The sequence below is a fragment of the Acinonyx jubatus genome, chromosome E4, assembly GCF_027475565.1.
Source record: "Acinonyx jubatus isolate Ajub_Pintada_27869175 chromosome E4, VMU_Ajub_asm_v1.0, whole genome shotgun sequence".
In the NCBI taxonomy this organism is placed as follows: domain Eukaryota; kingdom Metazoa; phylum Chordata; class Mammalia; order Carnivora; family Felidae; genus Acinonyx; species Acinonyx jubatus.
Window position 1 is genome coordinate 23,992,700 of NC_069395.1, and position 19,888 is coordinate 24,012,587.

Below are 19,888 nucleotides of genomic sequence, written 5' to 3' on the forward strand. Positions count from 1 at the left end.
TCTTTTATTTTAAAATGATTATAAATTCACAGGAAGGCCAAAGAAATGTTCAGGGTGTTCTGTGTACCCTTCACCCAGCCTCCCCCAAAGTTAACATCTGACATAACTATAGTACAATACTGAAACCAGGAAAATTGAAATTGATACAATCCAAAGAGTTCATTCTGATTTCACTAGTTATAAATGCACTCATTGGCATGTGTGTGTGTATGCTAAATGTATAAAGCCCTATGCAACTTTATCACACATGTAGCTTCATGTAACTACCACCACAGTCAAGATGCTTACTGGTACCATCACAAGGTTCCAAAGAGGTATCTGCTTATAGCCATACCCACCACCCCATCCCTAATACTTCCCAACCACTAATCTGTTCTCCATTCCGATAATCATGCTATTTCGGTAACACTAAATAAATGTAATCATGCAGTATATAGTCTTTTGAGATCTTCTGTTTTCCTCCCAGCCTAATTTCCTTGAAGTTCATCTAAGTTGTTGAGTGTACAAACAGATTTTCCTTTTTATTGCTTACTAGTATTCCCTAGTATAGATCTACCACAGTTTATTTAACCAAAGGTTGGCTGCTATGAACATCTGTACACAAGTTTCTATGTGAAAATCAGCTTTCATTCCCCTGGGATATATGCCTAAGTGTGGAATTTCTGGGTCATACAGTTGATCTATTTTCAGTTTTAAAAGAAACTGCCAAACAATTTTCCAAAGTAGCTTTTCTATTTTACATTCACACCAGCAATGTATGAGTGACCCAGTGTCTCCACATTCCTGCCAACATTTGAAGGTATCGCTATTTCATTTTATTTTTACTTTATTTTTTAACTTTTAGCCATTCCGTTAAAAGTGTAGCAATTATCCTCTTGTGCTCTTAATATGCATTTGTCTCATGGCTCATGACACTGAACACCTTTTTATTTGCTTGTTTGACATCTATATATCCTCTTTGGTGAAATGTCTGTGAATATCTTTTGCTCATTTCTAACTGGGTTGTCTTGTCTCTTTTTAAAATTTTTTAATGTTTATTTATTTTTGAGAGAGACAGAGCACAAGCCAGGGAGGATGCGAGAGAGAGGGAGACACAGAATCTGAAGCAGGTTTCAGGGTCCAACCTGTCAGCACAGAGCCCCAACACAGGGCTCGAACTCAAGAACTGTGAGATCATGACCTGAGCTGAAGTCACACACTTAGCAAATTGAGTCACCCAGGTGACTCTGTATCTTTTTAAATGTTGAGTTTCAGTAGTTCTTTATATGGCCTAGATACAAGCCCATTACTGAAATGCAGTTTGCAAATATTTTGTTTGTAGTTTGTCTTTTCATCCTCTTTACAGGTGACAGCAAAAGCAGTGAGTTTAATGAGTGCATTTTTTTTCCTTTTAGAAATTGTGCTTCGGTGTCAAGTCTGAGTACTCTGTCTATTCTAAGTCTTGAAGATTCTTCTTCCATGTTTTTTTCCTAGAAGTTTTATTGTCTTGTGTTTTATATTTAGCTCTATGATCCTTTTTGAGTTGTTCTGTCTAAAGTGTGAGACTTAGGTCAAAGTTCATTTTTTAAGCTATGGATGCCCAATTGCTCTAGCTGCATTTATCAAAAAGGTTATTCCTCCTCCACTGGACTGCTTTTGCTCTTTTGTTAAAAATTAATTAAACATGCTTGTCTAGATGTAGTGCTAGAATCTTTTATTCAGTTCCATTGAACTATGTGTTTATCCCTCCTCCAGGATCACACTGTCTTGAATACTACAGCTAGATAGTAAGCCTTAACATTAAGAACATTGATTCCTCCCACAAAATTGTTTCAGCTATTCTGGAGACTTTTCCTTTCCAAATAAATTTGAGTAAATCTGTCTATGCCAAAAAACAAAAACAAAAACAAAAAAACAAAACAAAAAACACCTTCCTGAAATAATGATAGGAACTGTATTAACCCAATAAATCAATTTTGGAGAATTGTTATCTTTACTATGTTGAGTCTTCTGATCCATGACTGTGAAAACTGTTTCTAGAACCATCCTATTTCCAAATTCACTTTTTCACAGAACATTGACACCTTTATGAGACACTAAGGAGAAAGTGTCATGTTTGAGTATTACAGATTTAAGGTCAAGAATGGACCTTTGGTGATTTCTAGTATTTACTCCAAGTCAATATTTTGACAAGCTTCTTCTGATCTGGGTAACTTCTTTTATGTGCAAATTTTATTGCAACATTTATTATAACACATTATAGTTGCTGAAATACATATCTGTCCCACTTGAGAGGGTGAGGGACTGACTTTATCTTTCATCACTGTATCCAAAGTCCTTACTTGAGTGCATTCCACACAGTGAAAATTCAATAAATGTTCATCGAATAAGTGAATCATTCTTTAATCCATGGAGGATTAAGACAATTATTGACAACATTCTTAAATTCCCCTCTTTTATTTCATATTATTTCTTTTCTTTTTTTTTTTTTTTTTTTTAAGTAGGGAGCATGGAGCTTGAACTTATGACCCTGTGGGGCTTGAACTCATGACCCTGAGATCAAGACCTGAGCTGAGATCAAGAAGTGGATGCTTAACTGACTGAGCCATCCAGGCACCCCTTCAAATCCCCCCTTTTAATCCAGAATTCTTAGAACTAGCATGATTCAAGCGGGTAATTTTCTGTTTCGCCAATGGTATCTACATCGTCTTTTTTTTCCTTTAACTCAACATCTCTCTTTTGAGATGATGCACATAATAATACACTACAGTTTTATGGTGAATGAGTCATAAGTAAAATGTCCACAAGTCCCTTGACTACAGCAGAGCTGTGAGTGCCCTAACCTCTAACCAAGAAATATTTTACAACCATTATTCAGATTATGAAAGGTCTGTCAAACTGACTTTAATTTGGACATTTATGGCACAAACCCTCAGACAACTTGTTTATAAGCTTACAGCCCAGAGCCTATATAACAACCACAGATATAATATTACTATTTAATGTGCATACTGTTTTTAATATTTCCCAGATATGTTTATATTTATAATGTAAGATGCATTTTCTCAACTACCTTGTTAACTTATGTTAGGGCAGGTATGGTAACCAACATTCTGTGAATATTTGTGAAGTGCCAACCAGTGTTTTATGTTCTTTATATACATGTTTTCAAAGAATCCTGATATCAATAATGCAAAATGGATATGGTTACACTCATTTTACAATGGAAGTAATTGAATTGAACCTCCCAAGATTAATTAATTCAAGGCTAGCAGATACAAAAAGCAGTATAAATACAGATATAGCAGATTTAAAAGCTACTGTTCTTGGCTCTACTATCATTTTATAAAGAGAAAACTGAGATTCGGAGAATTAAACCAATTATCTAAGGAGACACGCACAAATAGTGATATCACAGGAATTTGAGTGGTTTTTCTATTTCAATCTACTGTCTCCTAAAGGACCTATACTATTTAGAAAAACATTCCAAGCAAAACTCATTAGGAGCACCAGCTAGTAGCATACTTCAGAGTAAAGCAGATATTGTCATACACATGATTATGTGAGAAGTTTACACATAATTCCTATCGTATGATTCTGAAATCATCTGTAAGGTCTCATAGGCAAAGTATGAATAAACATGTATATTTGAAAATTAGAAAGTAAATGGGAAATACTGTTAATATGCTCTTCAACATCTTGTGGTACTTTTTTTGTATCTATAAAGACTTGCCATTTTAAATAAAAGGCTACATACACCTAAATATACATGTTTATATTATGCAGTTTATTAAAGCTTTTTAAGTCACTAGACATTGTTGGCTAAAAAGTTCATTTTGAGACTGCTAAGTGTGAATTCATAGAGCAACCAATCTAATCAGTGATAGTTCCCCTTCCTTCCTTGCCTATATTTTCTTAAGTGACAAAGTCAATGAAGTTAATTAAACTCATCTTTCCCATCAAAGCATTTTCTTGGAAAAGTGATCAACTTTTTTCCTTTGCACAATTTCTAAGTGGATATCTATGTAAGGACTTCTGGTGACATACTGAATAGGGGGGGAAAAAAAACCTCTTAGAGTAATTTTGGTATTTTTTATTCAATTATACCAAAAGATTACCTTTTTTTAAGTTTATTTACTTTGAGGGGAGAGAAAAAGAGCAAGCAAGCGGAGGAGGGGCAGAGAGAGGGAAAGAGAATCCCAAGCAGGCTCTGCATGGCCAGCACAAAGTCCAATGCGGGACTTGAACCCACAAACCTTGAGATCATGACCTGAGGTGTAATCAACAGTCAGACACTTAACCAACTGAGCCACCCAGTCACCCCCTGCAAGAGATTAATCTTTAGCATACCAACTGCTTGAAAAAATATGGACTTTTTATAAGCATGTACAATAAGAATCAGTAAAAAATCAACATCTACTCTGTCCCTTCCACTTCTGGCCAAGACAGAGTAACAGGCACCAAATTTACCCTCCTCCCTAAAACAGCCAAAAAACTGACAATATCTACACACACAAAATTTCAAGGCAACAAAGGACCATACTCCCTGAAAGGTAAGAAACCAATGAGGTGAACCCACAGGTGCCTCGGTGTACTCCGCTTTAAGAAAGTTTCCCACAGGGAGGGACAAATCCAAATAGAGCCCAGCAGACTCTAAATTGAGTAGACAGTGCCCAGAGTATGGAAAAACCAAGGCAGGTAGAAATCACAGGACAGAGGACCAGAGAAGTGAGAAGTGCACATAGAAAAAACTCCAGAGATCAACAGACAATCCCCCTCGGTCCTCAGCCGACTACTGATTAACACACATGCATATTAGGAACAGAGTCTAAGGAAGAAGCCTGTGGTCATAGCGCCAGGCACTAACACAGGGCCAGGGATTCTGCCTGTTAACACATCAACTAGCTTGGAAAACTTCAGGATTCTCAGGGCTGGAGTTCTCAGAAAGGTCTTGCCTCAGCAGTGGGGAATAACAAACCCTAACCTGAGCAGTGCTCTTCTGCGGCTGCCTGACAGATCTCAAAAGCGAGACCCAAAAAGGTCAAACACTTTCCAAACGGTATCATTCCAAAATGCATTCAGAGTATTTGTAGAAATACAAGATATCTGCCCCCAAAAGGTAGAATTCAAAATGTCTGGAATCCAATAAAAATCACTAGGAATACAAAATGCCAAAAAAATATATATAATCCATTGAGGCTATAAGTTCCTTATATCCTTCTCAAGTATGTTATTTTAAAATCTGTGGATACTTTCCTCATTAGAAAAAAAAAAACGGGCATGAGAAATGTAAACTGCACTGTTTTGGGCACGTTGTGGGGTTTTACTTAATGCTTATTTACTTGTCCACTGTCATAGGTCACTGATACAATACAGTGCTCAAAACACAGCAACTGATATTAGAAAAACTTTTCATTTGTAATCAAAATTTAGAACAAATAGTCATTACATATACCATAGTTAGGAGAAAAAACAGTCCATTGAAACTGATCTGGAATTGCTACAGATGTTATATAACAAAGGACAACAAGAAGCCCCTGAAAAGACAGTAGGGAAGCCAGGAACCTTGGGAGTAGAGAAAAGGCCAGTGAGAAAACAGAATAGATACAAGATCTGTTAGTACCATATCCCCTTTTCTACCACCCACAATTGGGCAAATATCACTCCCTGACTCCCAGAGCATGGGAGGATGAGTCAGAGTAGCTGCAGACCAGGGTGGACCAAGAAGAAAAGGAAGTGGGAAGGGAAGTGGCATTATCCAAAAACAGAGACTGAAGTCTAAACATTGCAGATTAACGTATAAAGGACTCCTTTTTCACTAAGCTTCTGGAAAACTCAAATCTGGGGAAATTGACCCAAGAGACAAGAACTACAAACACTGGCATCTGGGATAGCAGGAGGGGGAACAGAAATGACAAAGAAACGATCTGCCCCTCTCCATACCAACCACAGTAAAGTCCACAGGCAGCAAATCCCATTGATTCATAGAGCCTCCAGATACTCCTTGTAATTCACTACTAAATTAATGGGGGGAAAAAAGACCTCCATCAGACTACATCATCATGAAATATCAGAAGAGTGACGATAAAAGTTCATTACCTAGGAGCAAGTCTCATTGAAATGGTCATAACACAGGAAGACAGCAGCCAATGAAGCAATTCCTTCCAAATTCTGAGAGGAAATAATTTTCCCAATAAAATTTTATTTTATTACTAAGCTTGAAAAATATTTAAATAGTCATAGAACATACATACTTGGTATTCCCTAGCAAAAGTCAGGAGTATATATGATGGACGAGGAATGGAAGTTGTGTTGTGGTGCTGTGTTTAGACTGTAATTCCTCATCTACCATAGAAGGAAGTCAATGGATATTGCCTAAAATTGAAAAACTAAGAAACACTCTATATAGACAGTTAAGAATTGAAAAAACCTGGGGCGCCTGAGTGGCTCAGTGGGTTAAGTGTCCAACTTCAGCTCAGGTCATGATCTTACAGTTTGTGAGTTCAAACCCCTTCGCAGGGCTCTGTGCTAACAGCTCAGAACCTGGAGCCTGCTTCAGATTCTGTGTCTCCTCCTGTCTCTGCCCCTCCCCTGCTCATGCTCTGTCTCTCTCTGTCTCTCAATAATAAATAAATGTTAAAAAAAATTTTTTTAATAAAAAAAATTGGAAAAGCCAGTTAAAAGACTTAAAAGCACTTCTATCTGAAAGGCAGATCATGAGAGGATGGAGGCAGGGGCCAGATGCTTTTGTTTTTCTTGCTTTCCTACTGTAAGTTTTCTGACTTCTTGAACTATGTACATGTATTATTCTGATAGAAACACTGTTTCTTTTCAAATCGGGTCATTTATTCTCAAGGAATTACAGCTACTACAGCTATTTACAAAACATACAAATGTTTAAAACACATTAAACATGTAAACATCAGTATATATGCAATTAGTCATAATTTTAACATTTTTAGCTTTTTACATCACATAGGCTTAAAATAAGATCATATAAATGCTAATCTGTGCCAAGGAAATACTGATTTAGGCTGCAATGCTCCCCTTTTTTTATTATAATAGAAATATTGTTTTTACATGATATTTAGGGAATGGAAAGCTGAAAATATTTCTCCTAAGAATTTCATTTTTGTAACTTCCCAAATCCATATGCTTACAAACATCTAGATTCGGACCAGTTTAGTAAAAGCAGTTTTATTTTTATCTATATGTTAAATAGATAATTATGTTTTTAAAAAACATTAAATTTAATAATGTAGAGGTTTTTGAGTTTTCATTGCTCCTCCCTGAAAATGAATGCCACCAGATGAATACGGACTCATTTTTTTCCAATCCCTTTCTGCCTGAGGCTACTCCAGAATTTGAGTCTAATGAAGTTAATGTAATCCAACATTTCTTGGCAGCCTGACTCATTCTACAGGCACTCGGTAAGTATCCTAAGAAGAAGAACTCTGCGGGTGCACAGGGAAGAGTATTATTGAAGAAGAGATTTGCTTTCATTCATTTATAACAATTTTCTGAGTAGGGAAAGAAGTCCTACTCAAATACAAATTATTTTCAACTAATCTTAAAAGTATTTGCTAAAGGTACTGTCTTATAAAAAAACACCCAATTTATCTTTCTTCCATTATATCTCATTTTGTTTTGGAAAAAAATGTCTTCCATTTTGTTGGTCTCTTATTTAAATTGTACTAAATATGTACATGAATAGACATACGATAGTTGAATAATGGACATTAGGAATATCTAAATTTTCACACTTTAGAAAATTAAATCTCTCTTGTAAGAAAATTCTGTGGCAGAATATTGCCAGTCCTCAGGAAAGTTTCCCTTAAAAAAGATGTATATTTCAAAATCAACTTGTATTTTATTAATATCTATTGATTATCTATTCCTATTTACTGACACTGGATATAAAAAAAATTGGTAATGTTTATTTATTTTTGAGAGAGACAGACAGAGTGCAAGCTGGGGAGGGACAGAGAGAGAAGGAAACACAGAATCCGAAGCAGGCTCCAGGCTCCGAGCAGTCAGCACAGAGCCCGACGCGGGGCTCGAACCCACGTACCATGAGATCATGACCTGAGCCGAAGTCAACTGAGCCACCCAGGCGCCCCTACCGACATTAGATTTTAGAGAAATAAGCCAAAGACCTCCTCCCCGTATCCCCACGTCTCCTTCCTACACCTTCCTATCTTCTTTGGGCACAACCTAATGGTAAAGAAGAACAGGGTTTGAGTTTCTGGCTCTGCCAATTTCTAGCTTTGTAACTATCACTCGGTCACTTAATCTCTCTCTGTCTCAGTTTCTTCATCTATAAAATGGAAATAATATTATACTTTCTCATGGGACATGTAAAAGACTTAGAGAAGAATGACTGGTAAACAGTATTGTTACATAAATGGTCTAATAAGGAGCTAAAGTCCATGAATAGATTTAATCCCATATTACTTAGGCCAGGAGGAAATATCCTAGAGCTATACAGATCTAAAATAGTCCAGCTTCCTTGATTCTAGGCCCTGCATCCTTTTATCTATTTATTATGTTAAATTGCTATGTTATCTTAAACTTAAAAAAAAAAAGTAGGGGGAAGAAAATCTGGTGGAAAAAAAAACAGGCACATCACTCGATTTGACATGTTGTGTTCTATTTAGATTCTGTCTGACAAATAAATTGTAACCTCTGGTAATGTATAAATAATGACATGGGTCAAAAATGCAATGTCTAACATGGGGACCTTTGGTATTAAACAAAAAGAGTTGCGTTTTTTCTTATGGAAACAGGAAATGAATTTGCGAAGCAAAGCTAAGGTTTTGAGAGGCTTGCAGGTTAGGTAGAATGACAGAGGGCAAGTTGTGCGAGCTCCCTTACCAAGGAAGGTCAGGTTGTCATTTCTTCAGTCCTGGCCACTACCTTAGTGCCTCTAGCAAACACTCAAGACAGGGCAGCTTGGACTGGGCTTGATTCAAAACCTTAGCACCTTGAACTGTTTTCTTACCACCACACCATTTACAGCAACGATGCTTCAGGCCAGGGTACAGATGAACCATGTCAGCTGCTTCAGCTTATCCAAACTGGATAAAGTAGAATAAACAAAGGATGATGGTTTGGAAAGAGCAAAATACAGAAGATTATGAGAAGAGAGATCTACAGAAAATAAAGTCTTCCTAAAAATGCTGAGACAAAAGATAAGTGATAGTGATCAAAAATATGGGTGACTATGGGATGGCAGGATGAGGGTGAAGTGGATTCCTCTTAGGGTGGTTACTCATTCCAAATGAAGGCGTTCTCAGCCAGCAGGCTGAGATGGAAAGCCTGAGGCAGGCAGAAAAATTAATAAGACACTTCTCAATGGTCCAGATGAGAATAACAATCACATCAATCATAAGAGTAAGAACTAAAATAAAAACATAAAGACATTCATATGAGCCATCTATGAGTTGAATCAATGAAACTTGTAGTAAACTAAGCTTCAGGTAGAATTTAATGCTCCTGGCTTGGGTGGCTGGCTGTGTGTTGCTATCATTCCCAAAAACAGAAAATACAGGAGAAAAAGTAGTTTTAAGATGATAAAATTGATTTTGACATTCTGAATTGAAGAATCTGCTGGACAACTATGCAAAGACATTCAGTGGGGAAAAAGTACATATAATTTTAGAGCTCTGGATAGAATAGTAAGACAAATATAAAGGTCTGGAAATCATCAATACATCATTAAAGTTATTGAAGTTTGAATAAAGTGAACTAGAAAATGATAAGAACTGAAAACAACAAAACACCAAGGAATAATTCCTAGTAAAACCCAATTTTAAGAATAAGTAAAAGAAGGGAAACCTATAAATGAAAACTAAGAAAGAATGGGCAGAACATAAACTGAAGGAGAAAGACATCATAAAAATCAAGAGAAGGAAGTTTCAAGAAAAAGGAAGAAATTGTTCACTGGACTTGGCATCAGAAACTGTAAGAGGAGTGTCAGGTGGGGCAGTTAGACAAAAGAAAGTGCAGAAGGTAGACAAGTAAATAAGAGGCAGAAAAGAAAAAGATGCTAAAAATGAATAGGAAAGAAGCATGGCAGTGGAATGCACAAGGGGCTGAAGGTGTTGATGAATGTAAAAATAAATCAGGTTAGTGTTATAGTGAGGAAGTGTGTGGGCCAGAAGGACAATCAGTTAGACAGTGGGATGTTGCAGTACAAATTACCAGAAGTAAAGCAATTCTGGTCATGCTAGGCTCCAGCCTTACAAGAGGGTGCTGAAGAAAACTAGATCTGAAAGTCATCAAACTAAAAAAAAAAACTATAAAAAGAGGGTCTTGAACTGGTTGTTCACTAAGGTGAAGATCATACTAATACAGCAGAATCTGGAAGAAGAAGAGCAGAATCTGGGAAAAGAAGAAAGAATGAAAATCTGCACCCATACCTTCTACGACTGCAGAGGAATCACCAAAAGGTTGACAGAACACAGCAACAAGGAAAAACAAACATCATGATAGAAACACATACATCTCAAAAATATGGAAACACAATGGTCTATAATTAAGAAGAACAGGAACACAATCCCAGTCAGACACAGGGGAGCAGTCCAAAAATGAGCCACTTTCATGGAAAAGATTCCAATGTTAGAGCTTAGTTCCTATGAAAATGAACAGTAAGAGTGAACTCTCTTTAAAAAATACTCAGAGTGTAGGGGTGCTTGGGTGGTTCAGCCGGTTAAGTGTCCGACTTCGGCTCAGGTCATGAACTCATGGTTCGTGAGTTCCAGCCCCGAGTTGGGCTCTGTGCTGACAGCTCAGAGCCTGGAGCCTGCTTTGGATTCTGTGTCTCCCTCTCTCTCTGTTCCTCCCCCACTCGCACTCTGGCGCTCTCTCTTTCTCTCTCTCTCTCTCTCAAAAATAGAGTAAAAAAATTTTTCTTTAAATAAAATAAAAGCAAACACCAATGACATTCTTTTTTTTTAATTCTAAGTAATAGAATATTTTCTGCACTATTTCAAGTACATACATACATTTTCACACCTTTAGTATATTCAGAAAGGCAACATCTCATGGAAGATATTTAAATGCACACAAATCCAGAGACAAATATTTATTTTAAATGTATATACATCTCAACTCTATTAAATTCTTAATAATATAATGAGTGGATTAATCAGTCCCTTCACTTCTCTTCTTGCTAATAGGTTTCCAATTTTGTAGGTTAAGGGATTAAGGTTTTGTAGGTTAAGGGATTAAGGGTTAAGATAAATCTTAAGGGATTTTTAAACTGTTGATTTAAAGTTTTAAAACTAGTAGTAATATTAAGAATTTGATCATTTGGGGGGCTTAAATTGCTTTGATAATAGTTGATTAATAAGTTAGACCTTTCGTTGCTAGAAGAATAACATCTCTTATACTCATTAGTATTCTTTTCTGTTACTATTAATGATAGTAACTGATCTGATACTGAGTCACCTTCTTATCCTGCTATTGGGAGAACCTACAGTCAATCATCTTTCCTCTTATGAAACATGAGTTTTCAGGAAGACAAGTAGAGAGAAATATATAGCCAGGGAAAAAATAGTTAGACAGCTACTAAAATTAAAATTGAGAAAATATTTTTTTTAATATTAAATGGTACAATTTACAATTTCTTCCACTATATCCTATCATTACAAACCATTTTTCAGGGGTTCTTCACTTGATCTTTTAACTGCAGTATTTAATAAGTGCTCACATGAGAACAAAAGTCTTGTTGTCTGTAAGTAATGAAAGAATTCTTTATCTTGGAGCTTGACTCCCCAAAGCGCAATTACCATAATACTGTTAAAACAAACTCAGAGTTTACGAAACATGAAATAGCAATAAACTTTTGCTATCAAGAATCAAGATTCTATTTTTCTCAAAGCTGTGTAATGAAATGTAGGAAATATTCCATATGCAGAAACATTCAAATAAAAATTTAACAGAGCTGACACTTCTTACATTTAAAAGATATATTTCTTAAAAATGTTTTCAAAAATAATTTTTCTAAGTCATAACAAAAAAATCAAGTAACAACATATTGATGACTTCTAAAGCCTGACTAGGTATTCTAAAATTTCAAAATATTGCTAATAAATTAACAACACAAACAACATTTATTTAGCAGTAATTATTACCTTGTACTACCCTAAGGGCTTTTCCTAGATTATCTCACTTCCCAAAGACAGTAAGATTATTATTCTCATTTTGCAGATGAAGACATTGATAACTACAGAGATTAAATAATGGCCCAAAGGTACACAGTCACTAAATGCTAGAAGACAGACCCAAACCCAGTGCAAAAATTGGTTAATATGTTATCAACAACCATACTACAATGACATTAAAAGTATATGACCGGGGCGCCTGGGTGGCTCAGTCGGTTAAGTGTCCAACTTAGCTCAGGTCATGATCTCACAGTCTGTGAGTTCGAACCCCGCGACGGGCTCTGTGCTGACAGCTCAGAGCCTCGAGCCTGCTTCGGATTCTGTGTCTCCCTCTCTCTCTGCCCTGCTCATGCTCTCTGTCTCAAAAATAAATAAAAACATTAAAAAAAATTTTTTAAGTATATGACCTTTTCCCTTTTAATTATTTCATAGCATACTATAATTCACGAAGTTTTGTCATTTATTAACATTTTGTATCATTATTCAAATTGCTAAGTATCATGTTTTCATCTCAGAGTCCTAATTCAGGTGGATGCTTATAAGATTTATCTCTGTAGGCTTTAATTATAATAATTTATAGACATGTTTATGTAAATATTCAATACAGAAAATTTATTTTAATTTTCCATTTAAATTCTAATCTACCGTTTTAATGAAAAGAAGTGTCACAAATAACCCACAGAACATGTAATACCAGCTCCTTGATATTTGCTTTTAGAACTAAATGGACTATCCAGTGGCCTAGGTAAGTGTAACATAATAAAAAATAAAATAAAATAAAGGTCCACTACAAAGCTAAGACAGTTCAAATTACTCTGTTTTGACATATTGACATGCTCCACTGCTCCCAACTATTTAATTCATTCTAGAGAAAAATGAATACATCTCTTCAAAAGCAGTAAAGCTCTCTGGCTCAATGCCTGGCTGACTCTTGCCCTGATAAGATAGTGTGGAAAAATTACCATCATCATAATCATCATCATCATAATCAATACTTTAAACAACTTTTCCTGTCAGCTGAGTCAGGATAGGACAAATTCTCTTCTTATTATTAAACTAAACTGCCATTTCAAGAGAGAGTGGCTTTGAATATCAGCTTTTGCAGCTCAAATTCTGCAGGGGTAGTATTTGAACATGGGTTAAATAGACAGGAAAAAAACAGAAAATAAAACATTTAAACTAAAACCTACTGCCCTATTGTCTTGGGTACAGTATGCCAAAAATGTGATGATTTATTTGAAATAATAAAACCTGAATATTATTCATGTACATCATCAGCTTTTCCTAGAGGGTAAGGTATAGGTGTGATTTGCTCACCTTTTTCCTTGGTTTTTTTTTTTTTTCCTTAGCAGCACACAGTAAAAATAGAGATTTTATCAGCAAACGAAAGCATTCTTATTGTAAGCATTTTGACATTTTTAAAAAGCAGGTGCTTTTATTGCTGTTGCTAATACATGTACTGATAGGTCAATTTCCTTGTTTTTTTTTCTTTTTTGCTTCTGTTTTGCCAATGATACAAATACACAATGAGACAAGGAAAATACACACAGAAAGTAAATACATGGTGAGACAGATGATTCACAAGGAAAGGTAAAAGGACTAATATAGAGCTCTCTAGTCTATCATGTTGTAAACTTGTATTTTAAAATGATCTAGAATTTGTATAGGTATAGGCGCCACTGGGGAGCATGGGTGGCTCAGTTGTTAAGGGTCTAACTTAGGCTCAGATCATGATCTCACAGTTTGTGGGTTCAAGCCCTGCATCAGGCTCTGTGCTGACAGCGCAGAGCCTGGAGTCTGCTTCAGGATTCTGTATCTCCCTGTCTCTCTGTCCCTCCCCTGCTCACACTCTGTCTCTCTCGGTCTCTCAAAAATGAATAAATGTCAAAAACAATTTAATAAATAAATAAATAATAATAATACATGGATTATTGAACATGGAAACTAAAATATATTTCTGCAGTGCAATATAGAAATATTCATTAAAAGCCATAAAATGATCTTATTCATTGACAGAGTAATCCCATATTTAAGTTTTTATTTTAGGAAAATCATCAGCAGGGCCTTAGAGATGCCTATTAAGGATTTATTTAGTTATATATCTATTTATTTATTTGAGAGAGCACATGCATGTGAGTGGTGGAGAGGAGCAGAGGGAGAGAGAGGGAGAGAGAGAGAGAGAGAGAGAGAGAGAGAGAGAATCCCAAGTAGGCTCCATGCTCAGTGTGGAGCCCAACATGGGGGTCCATCCCAAGACCCTGGGATCATGACCTAAACAGAAGTCATGAATCAAACACTCAACTGACTAAGCCAGCCAGGCACCCCGCTATAAACACTTAGAGGAAAAAAGTATATCAGCATGAAAGCAATCTAAATGTCTAACAACAATAATACCTAAGTAAATAAATATAATACATTCATATTATGGCATACTATACAATCATAAGTAATCTTGTTTCAGAACCTACTTAAAGATACATTTCATGTAACAGATTTAAGCAGATGCACTTAACAATATGTTCCAGAAAACAACAGTTAACAAAACTGTATCTTCTCTGGTATAACCCCGTTCCTGTAAACATAACCCTGAAAGTCAACATGTACAAAATAAATGTGTATATGTGTATAAGTAAATAGTCAAAGATTTTATGTGCTCATTAAAATGTCCTAACTGCATTAAAGTGTTCTCCAAAACAAAACTATTTAGCATAGTATTTGTACTCTAGAAGTATTAAAGACCAAAACTTGATTTTTAAAAGATAAAATTTGATAAATTTATTAGCAACTGAATTTTCAAATAAGCTTAAATATAACATCCTGCCTTGTTTTTGTTATAAAACTAGTTGTAAAACTAGTTATCTTTGGGTTGTCCATTCAAGCACACACCAACCCTTCTGAGACCACCCCATCGTGCTCAATCTTGAAGCTGCTCCTTCCTTATAAAATCATATATATTTGTGACACTTAGTATACTCATTAACACTTATTATATTTGGCTACTCATGCATATCTTTAATATTCTTGGATCTCTATAGATGTTCTGAATAGATCTAACAGTCTATTTCTTTCATTGTGTCAGCTATTGAATTTATAACCTACCATACTAATCCCATTTCATTAAAAGAGCTCTTTAGGCATATAAATATTTAAATCAATTTTTACTAAGCATTACCTAGGATGTGCTCCTATAAACCTTCTGAAAGCTATTTTTTTAATCCTCAAGTTAGCTAACATACAGTGTAGTCTTGGCTTCAGGAGTAGAATCCAGTGATTCATCACTTATATATAACACCCAGGGCTCATCCCAACAAGTGCCCTCCTTAATGCCTATCACCTATTTTCCCCACCCTCTGCCCATCCATCCCCATCAATCCTCAGTTTGTTCTCTGTATTTGAGAGTCTCTTATGGTTTGCCTCCCTCTCTGTTTTAATCTTATTTTTCCTTCCCTTCCCCTATGATCATTTGTTAAGTTTCTCAAATTCCACTATGAGTGAAATCATACGATACCTGTCTTTCTCTGACTGACTTCTTTCACTTAGCTTTATACCCTCCAGTTCTATCCATGTTGTTGCAAATGGTAAGATTTCATTCTTTTTCATCTCAGAGTGGTATTCCATTTTGTGTGTGTGTATATATCTATATATCTATATATCTATATCTATAGATATCTATATAGATATATAAATATATATCTATAGATATAAATCTATATAAATATCTATATAAATATATATCTATAGATATCTAGATATCTATATCTATATATCTATATCTATAGATATCTATATAGATCTATATCTATATATCTATATCTATAGATATCTATATAGAGATATAGATATAGATAGATCTGTATCTATAGATATATAGATCTATATATCTATATCTATATCTCTATATAGATATCTATAGATATAGATATATAGATATAGATATAGACATAGATATATAGATATATCTTAATCCATTCATCAGTTGATAGACATTTGGGCTCTTTCCATAGCTATTTTTTTTAATAAAATAACACTGACATTCCTCTTGCTTTCCTCATTCCGATATCAGAGAAAGCATTTTTGTAGCCATTGTTGTTTTAAAAACAGCATAGCCCTCTAGACGTGGGGAAATCACTAAAATGTTAAAATAGAAATTAAAAGGAATAAAACTAAGTATATAATACTAGTCCAGCTTTACCTCTCCCCACACTTGGTTATGACCTTTCACATAATCCATTTTAAATATGCCAAACCAGCAAAAAATATAAAAGGACAGCAGGGGAGAGGAAGAGGGAAGATTATATAAAATTCCCACAATCTGCTTTAAGTAATCAACAGATACCTGCTACTGCCAGATAATATATTTATTAACGAGCAGGACAAATTACACTTGTCTGATTTAATGGCTGATTACAAGACAGAGATATAGTGCCATAGTCCCTGGGATACAGGCCAGGTTTTAGAAGATGGCCCTAGCCCCCCACCACCACCTCCTCCTCTGGAGCTTGGACCTCCTGCTACCCCCATAACCTGGCAGGACCTTCAGGGTTTTCTTCCATGATCTTCTAATAATGCGGGACATGCTCTCCCAGATAAAGAATGACTTTTCAGTTAGGAACCTGAATGTTCCATTACTCATAATCCTGATGGCTGATCTACTTTAAAATTTCTAGGTAAAACAAAGTTGCTGCCTCTAAGTCACTTGCCAGTAAGGAAGATTTCACCTCAGCTATAGCTTATACACATATTCCCTTCCTATCATCTACTACCCAGCACTGAAAATACCAAAACTTCCTTAACACATATACAATTAAATGCTGATTTTGTTAAAAGATTTGCATTCTCGAGATCCATTAATCAATGTCCCACAGAGGCAATTCAGAGTGACTTACCATTTTCCAAAGGACCCAGTTACAAGTTGAGGTAGTGTACATTACATTACAATTTCCTTAAGGGAATTTGAGAGCACTCACATGTTGAGCCATTCTGTTTATCAAGAGACTTAGAATACCAGGAGAAATTATAATTTCCTCTGAAAGCTGCTCAAAAGTGAAGGAAAACTATCACATGTTTTAAAAAGTATACTCTAAGTTAAAATTATACTTGAAATTACAACAATGGGTTCCCTACCTCATGATAGCCATCATCTCTTGCCCAACCTGCATCCCTCCTCACCTACCTAAACACACACACACACACACATTTTTCTTCCATAAACAATTCTGGTTTTGTTCATTTATCTAGAAGTGGCAGAGCTATTTCAAGGAGGCTGAGTTTACCTCCAGTACCAGAGGTTGAATGAAACTGTTCTAAGCTCTTCATACTGGTCTCATTACCCTCACCATGGTTTTATTTGGGCATGGGCATGACACAAAACCAATTCTATTCAATAGCACATGAGAGTAAATCTGTTGCAATGCTCTGGCACTGAATTTTCTCACTTTAAATAAGGGTATAAGACAAGGACAATTCTTTTGTCCACCTCTGGACTTTGTCACTGTATACCATACTTGGAACTAGAACAGCCCTTCCGGGACTAAGAGGGACCAGTGCCAAAGATAAGTAACATCTGTCAGGGGATGTCAAGGGTAAAATGGAAATATCCTGGGTTCTAAAGCCAACCCTGAAACTACTCTAGCCCCAGAATTCTTGTTTTTAGTGTGTATTAATTATTAAGATTATCTTAGAGTGCTTTTCTATAATTTGCAACTACAAGAATCAGTAGAGAATTTCTGCTATTTGTGCTGGGTATTTAAGTTCTTTTCAGTTGAATTTCTACCTATAAAATGCATGTGGGATTGCTTTACCTTTCTAGTCATGTTGTAAAGAATCCAAAAACAATAAATTTTAAAAGGTCAAAATACAATGTAGTAGCTTTTATGTGTACATATTATGCATACAGAATACCATCACATAATCGTTCTTCTTCCGTGCTAACTTCATAATTTGTTCAAAACTTACATTATTCCTAATATAGTATGCTATACAATAATTATTTGTTATTTGTCCTTCTTCCCTTTCTGAGATAAGTGAAGGTTGGCAACATCTTATTCTTTGTTTTCAGAGATATTAGCACATACCACAACTCATGGTCAGGGCTTAACTATTGCTTATTGGATTGAATTACATTTGATCAATAACAAAAGTGTGTATACTAAATCGCACCTTTCTTGGATGCTTTGCAAGGCATAATTAGATACTACACACTAGAAATTTTGCCTCCTAGAATTTATAATCCAATATGTAATATCAAACTGTATTGAATGAACATGACACTTTTTTGTATTTCTTCTCATTTCAAAACATTGATATTCTTCGCCCTAACTCATTCTCAAATTTGTTAATGATACTTCCAAAGTTTTCTATTGGATATTTTTATCAATTTTCATTATCTCTGTTCTATCTTTTTTAGCCCATTAACCAGTTTAATCTCCCCACTTTTTTTTCTTCTGAACCCTTACACATAGTTCCAAAGTAATAATTCCACTGAAGATACAATTTTTATACCACTTATTTAAAACTGTTCAACAATTCTCCAAAGTCTACAAAAAAACAAACAAACTCTTTCACTTGGCAATACAAGTCTCCTACAATCTTTCCCCCAAAACTATTAATATCCATTACTGATCCTCATGTGTCCGATAGTTTCCAAATTAGTCTCATAACTGCATGTTTTCCTAGAATATGCCCTGTGGAAGACCCACTGAACCTTTGTGCTAGCCATTACTACTTTATTTCTAATAAATGAATCCTAATATATAAAATTTACTTTCTCCCTAGAACTCTCCAAGAAGCTTTTCCAAAACTCCCATAATACTGATGTACCATGTTCTAATTTATATAGTAGTTACTTTGTAAGTCTTATCCTTCCAACACAATACCCGCTCAAGGATAGTGTGAGCGTGGGATCACATCATTCAAATATTTCTCATACATCATCACGCCTCACTGGTAGCAGAAGTAAGTTCAATTGAACACAATTTGGGAGGCACAAAGGGAGCTTCCCCTCACTTCACTATGTGAATTTACTAAAACGAGACATTACTTGGAATACGTTGCAGAAGGAATAGAATCAGCAAGTCAGAACAACTTTATAATGAATGTTTTAATTAGTCTTTTTTAAGCATACTTTTAATTATATAATTCTGTAAGTGATTAGAATTTGTCTCTCTCCTACCTTCCATGTGGCAGTAAAGCTGCAAGTGTAAAGAGATGTCTGACAAGCTTCTTTCTAGCACTGAAAAGGAGGAGTGAAGTTAAATCAAAAGTGGTCATTCCATGTGACAAAAACAAATAGGTAAGGATCTGACTTAGGAAAGAGAGTAATAACAGGCATATACATGTTTTAGAATAATGTGCCTTCTATTGAAGGACTCAGAACATGCTTAGATAACTGTCACTGATACATCTCACATGTTTTTATTCCTCCAGAAAATCATCCTATTCATGTTAACACTGCAAAATTAAATACACTGTAAACTAGTGTAAGCACTGTTCCTCAATAAGAAAAAAATTTTTATAAGATTTAAGACCAAAAAAAAAAGGCCCCCCCCTTCTGTTCATCCCAATTATATAAGTATTATTACCACTACCTAAGTGAGCAGGAGATGAGATGATCTTTCACACCTCCACAAGTCCCTTGGACGATGGCACTGCTGGCTGTCATGCAGATTGATGGCTTTCACAGAGCTGTTCCCCATGCAAATTTCAGAATTCACTTTAACAGTCATTTGAACTGTCACAGTATG

General features: G+C 35.5%; 1 protein-coding gene across 13 annotated transcripts in view; it reads right to left on the reverse strand.

Annotated features, from left to right (window-relative positions):
* The window catches only part of KCNT2 (potassium sodium-activated channel subfamily T member 2), a 360,665-nt gene that overhangs the window by 327,114 nt on the left and 13,663 nt on the right, over positions 1 to 19,888 (reverse strand). The window contains exon 2 of one of the 13 annotated variants that reach the window (XM_053209435.1): positions 8,981 to 9,056. The exons of 11 other annotated variants lie outside the window; for them this stretch is intronic. In XM_053209435.1, coding sequence (XP_053065410.1) covers positions 8,981 to 8,991 — 11 coding nt within the window. In that variant the 5' untranslated portion in view covers positions 8,992 to 9,056. Of the gene's footprint in view, positions 1 to 8,853; positions 9,057 to 19,888 lie in introns of all 13 variants that reach the window. One more of the 13 variants, XM_053209436.1, reaches the window with a different exon arrangement.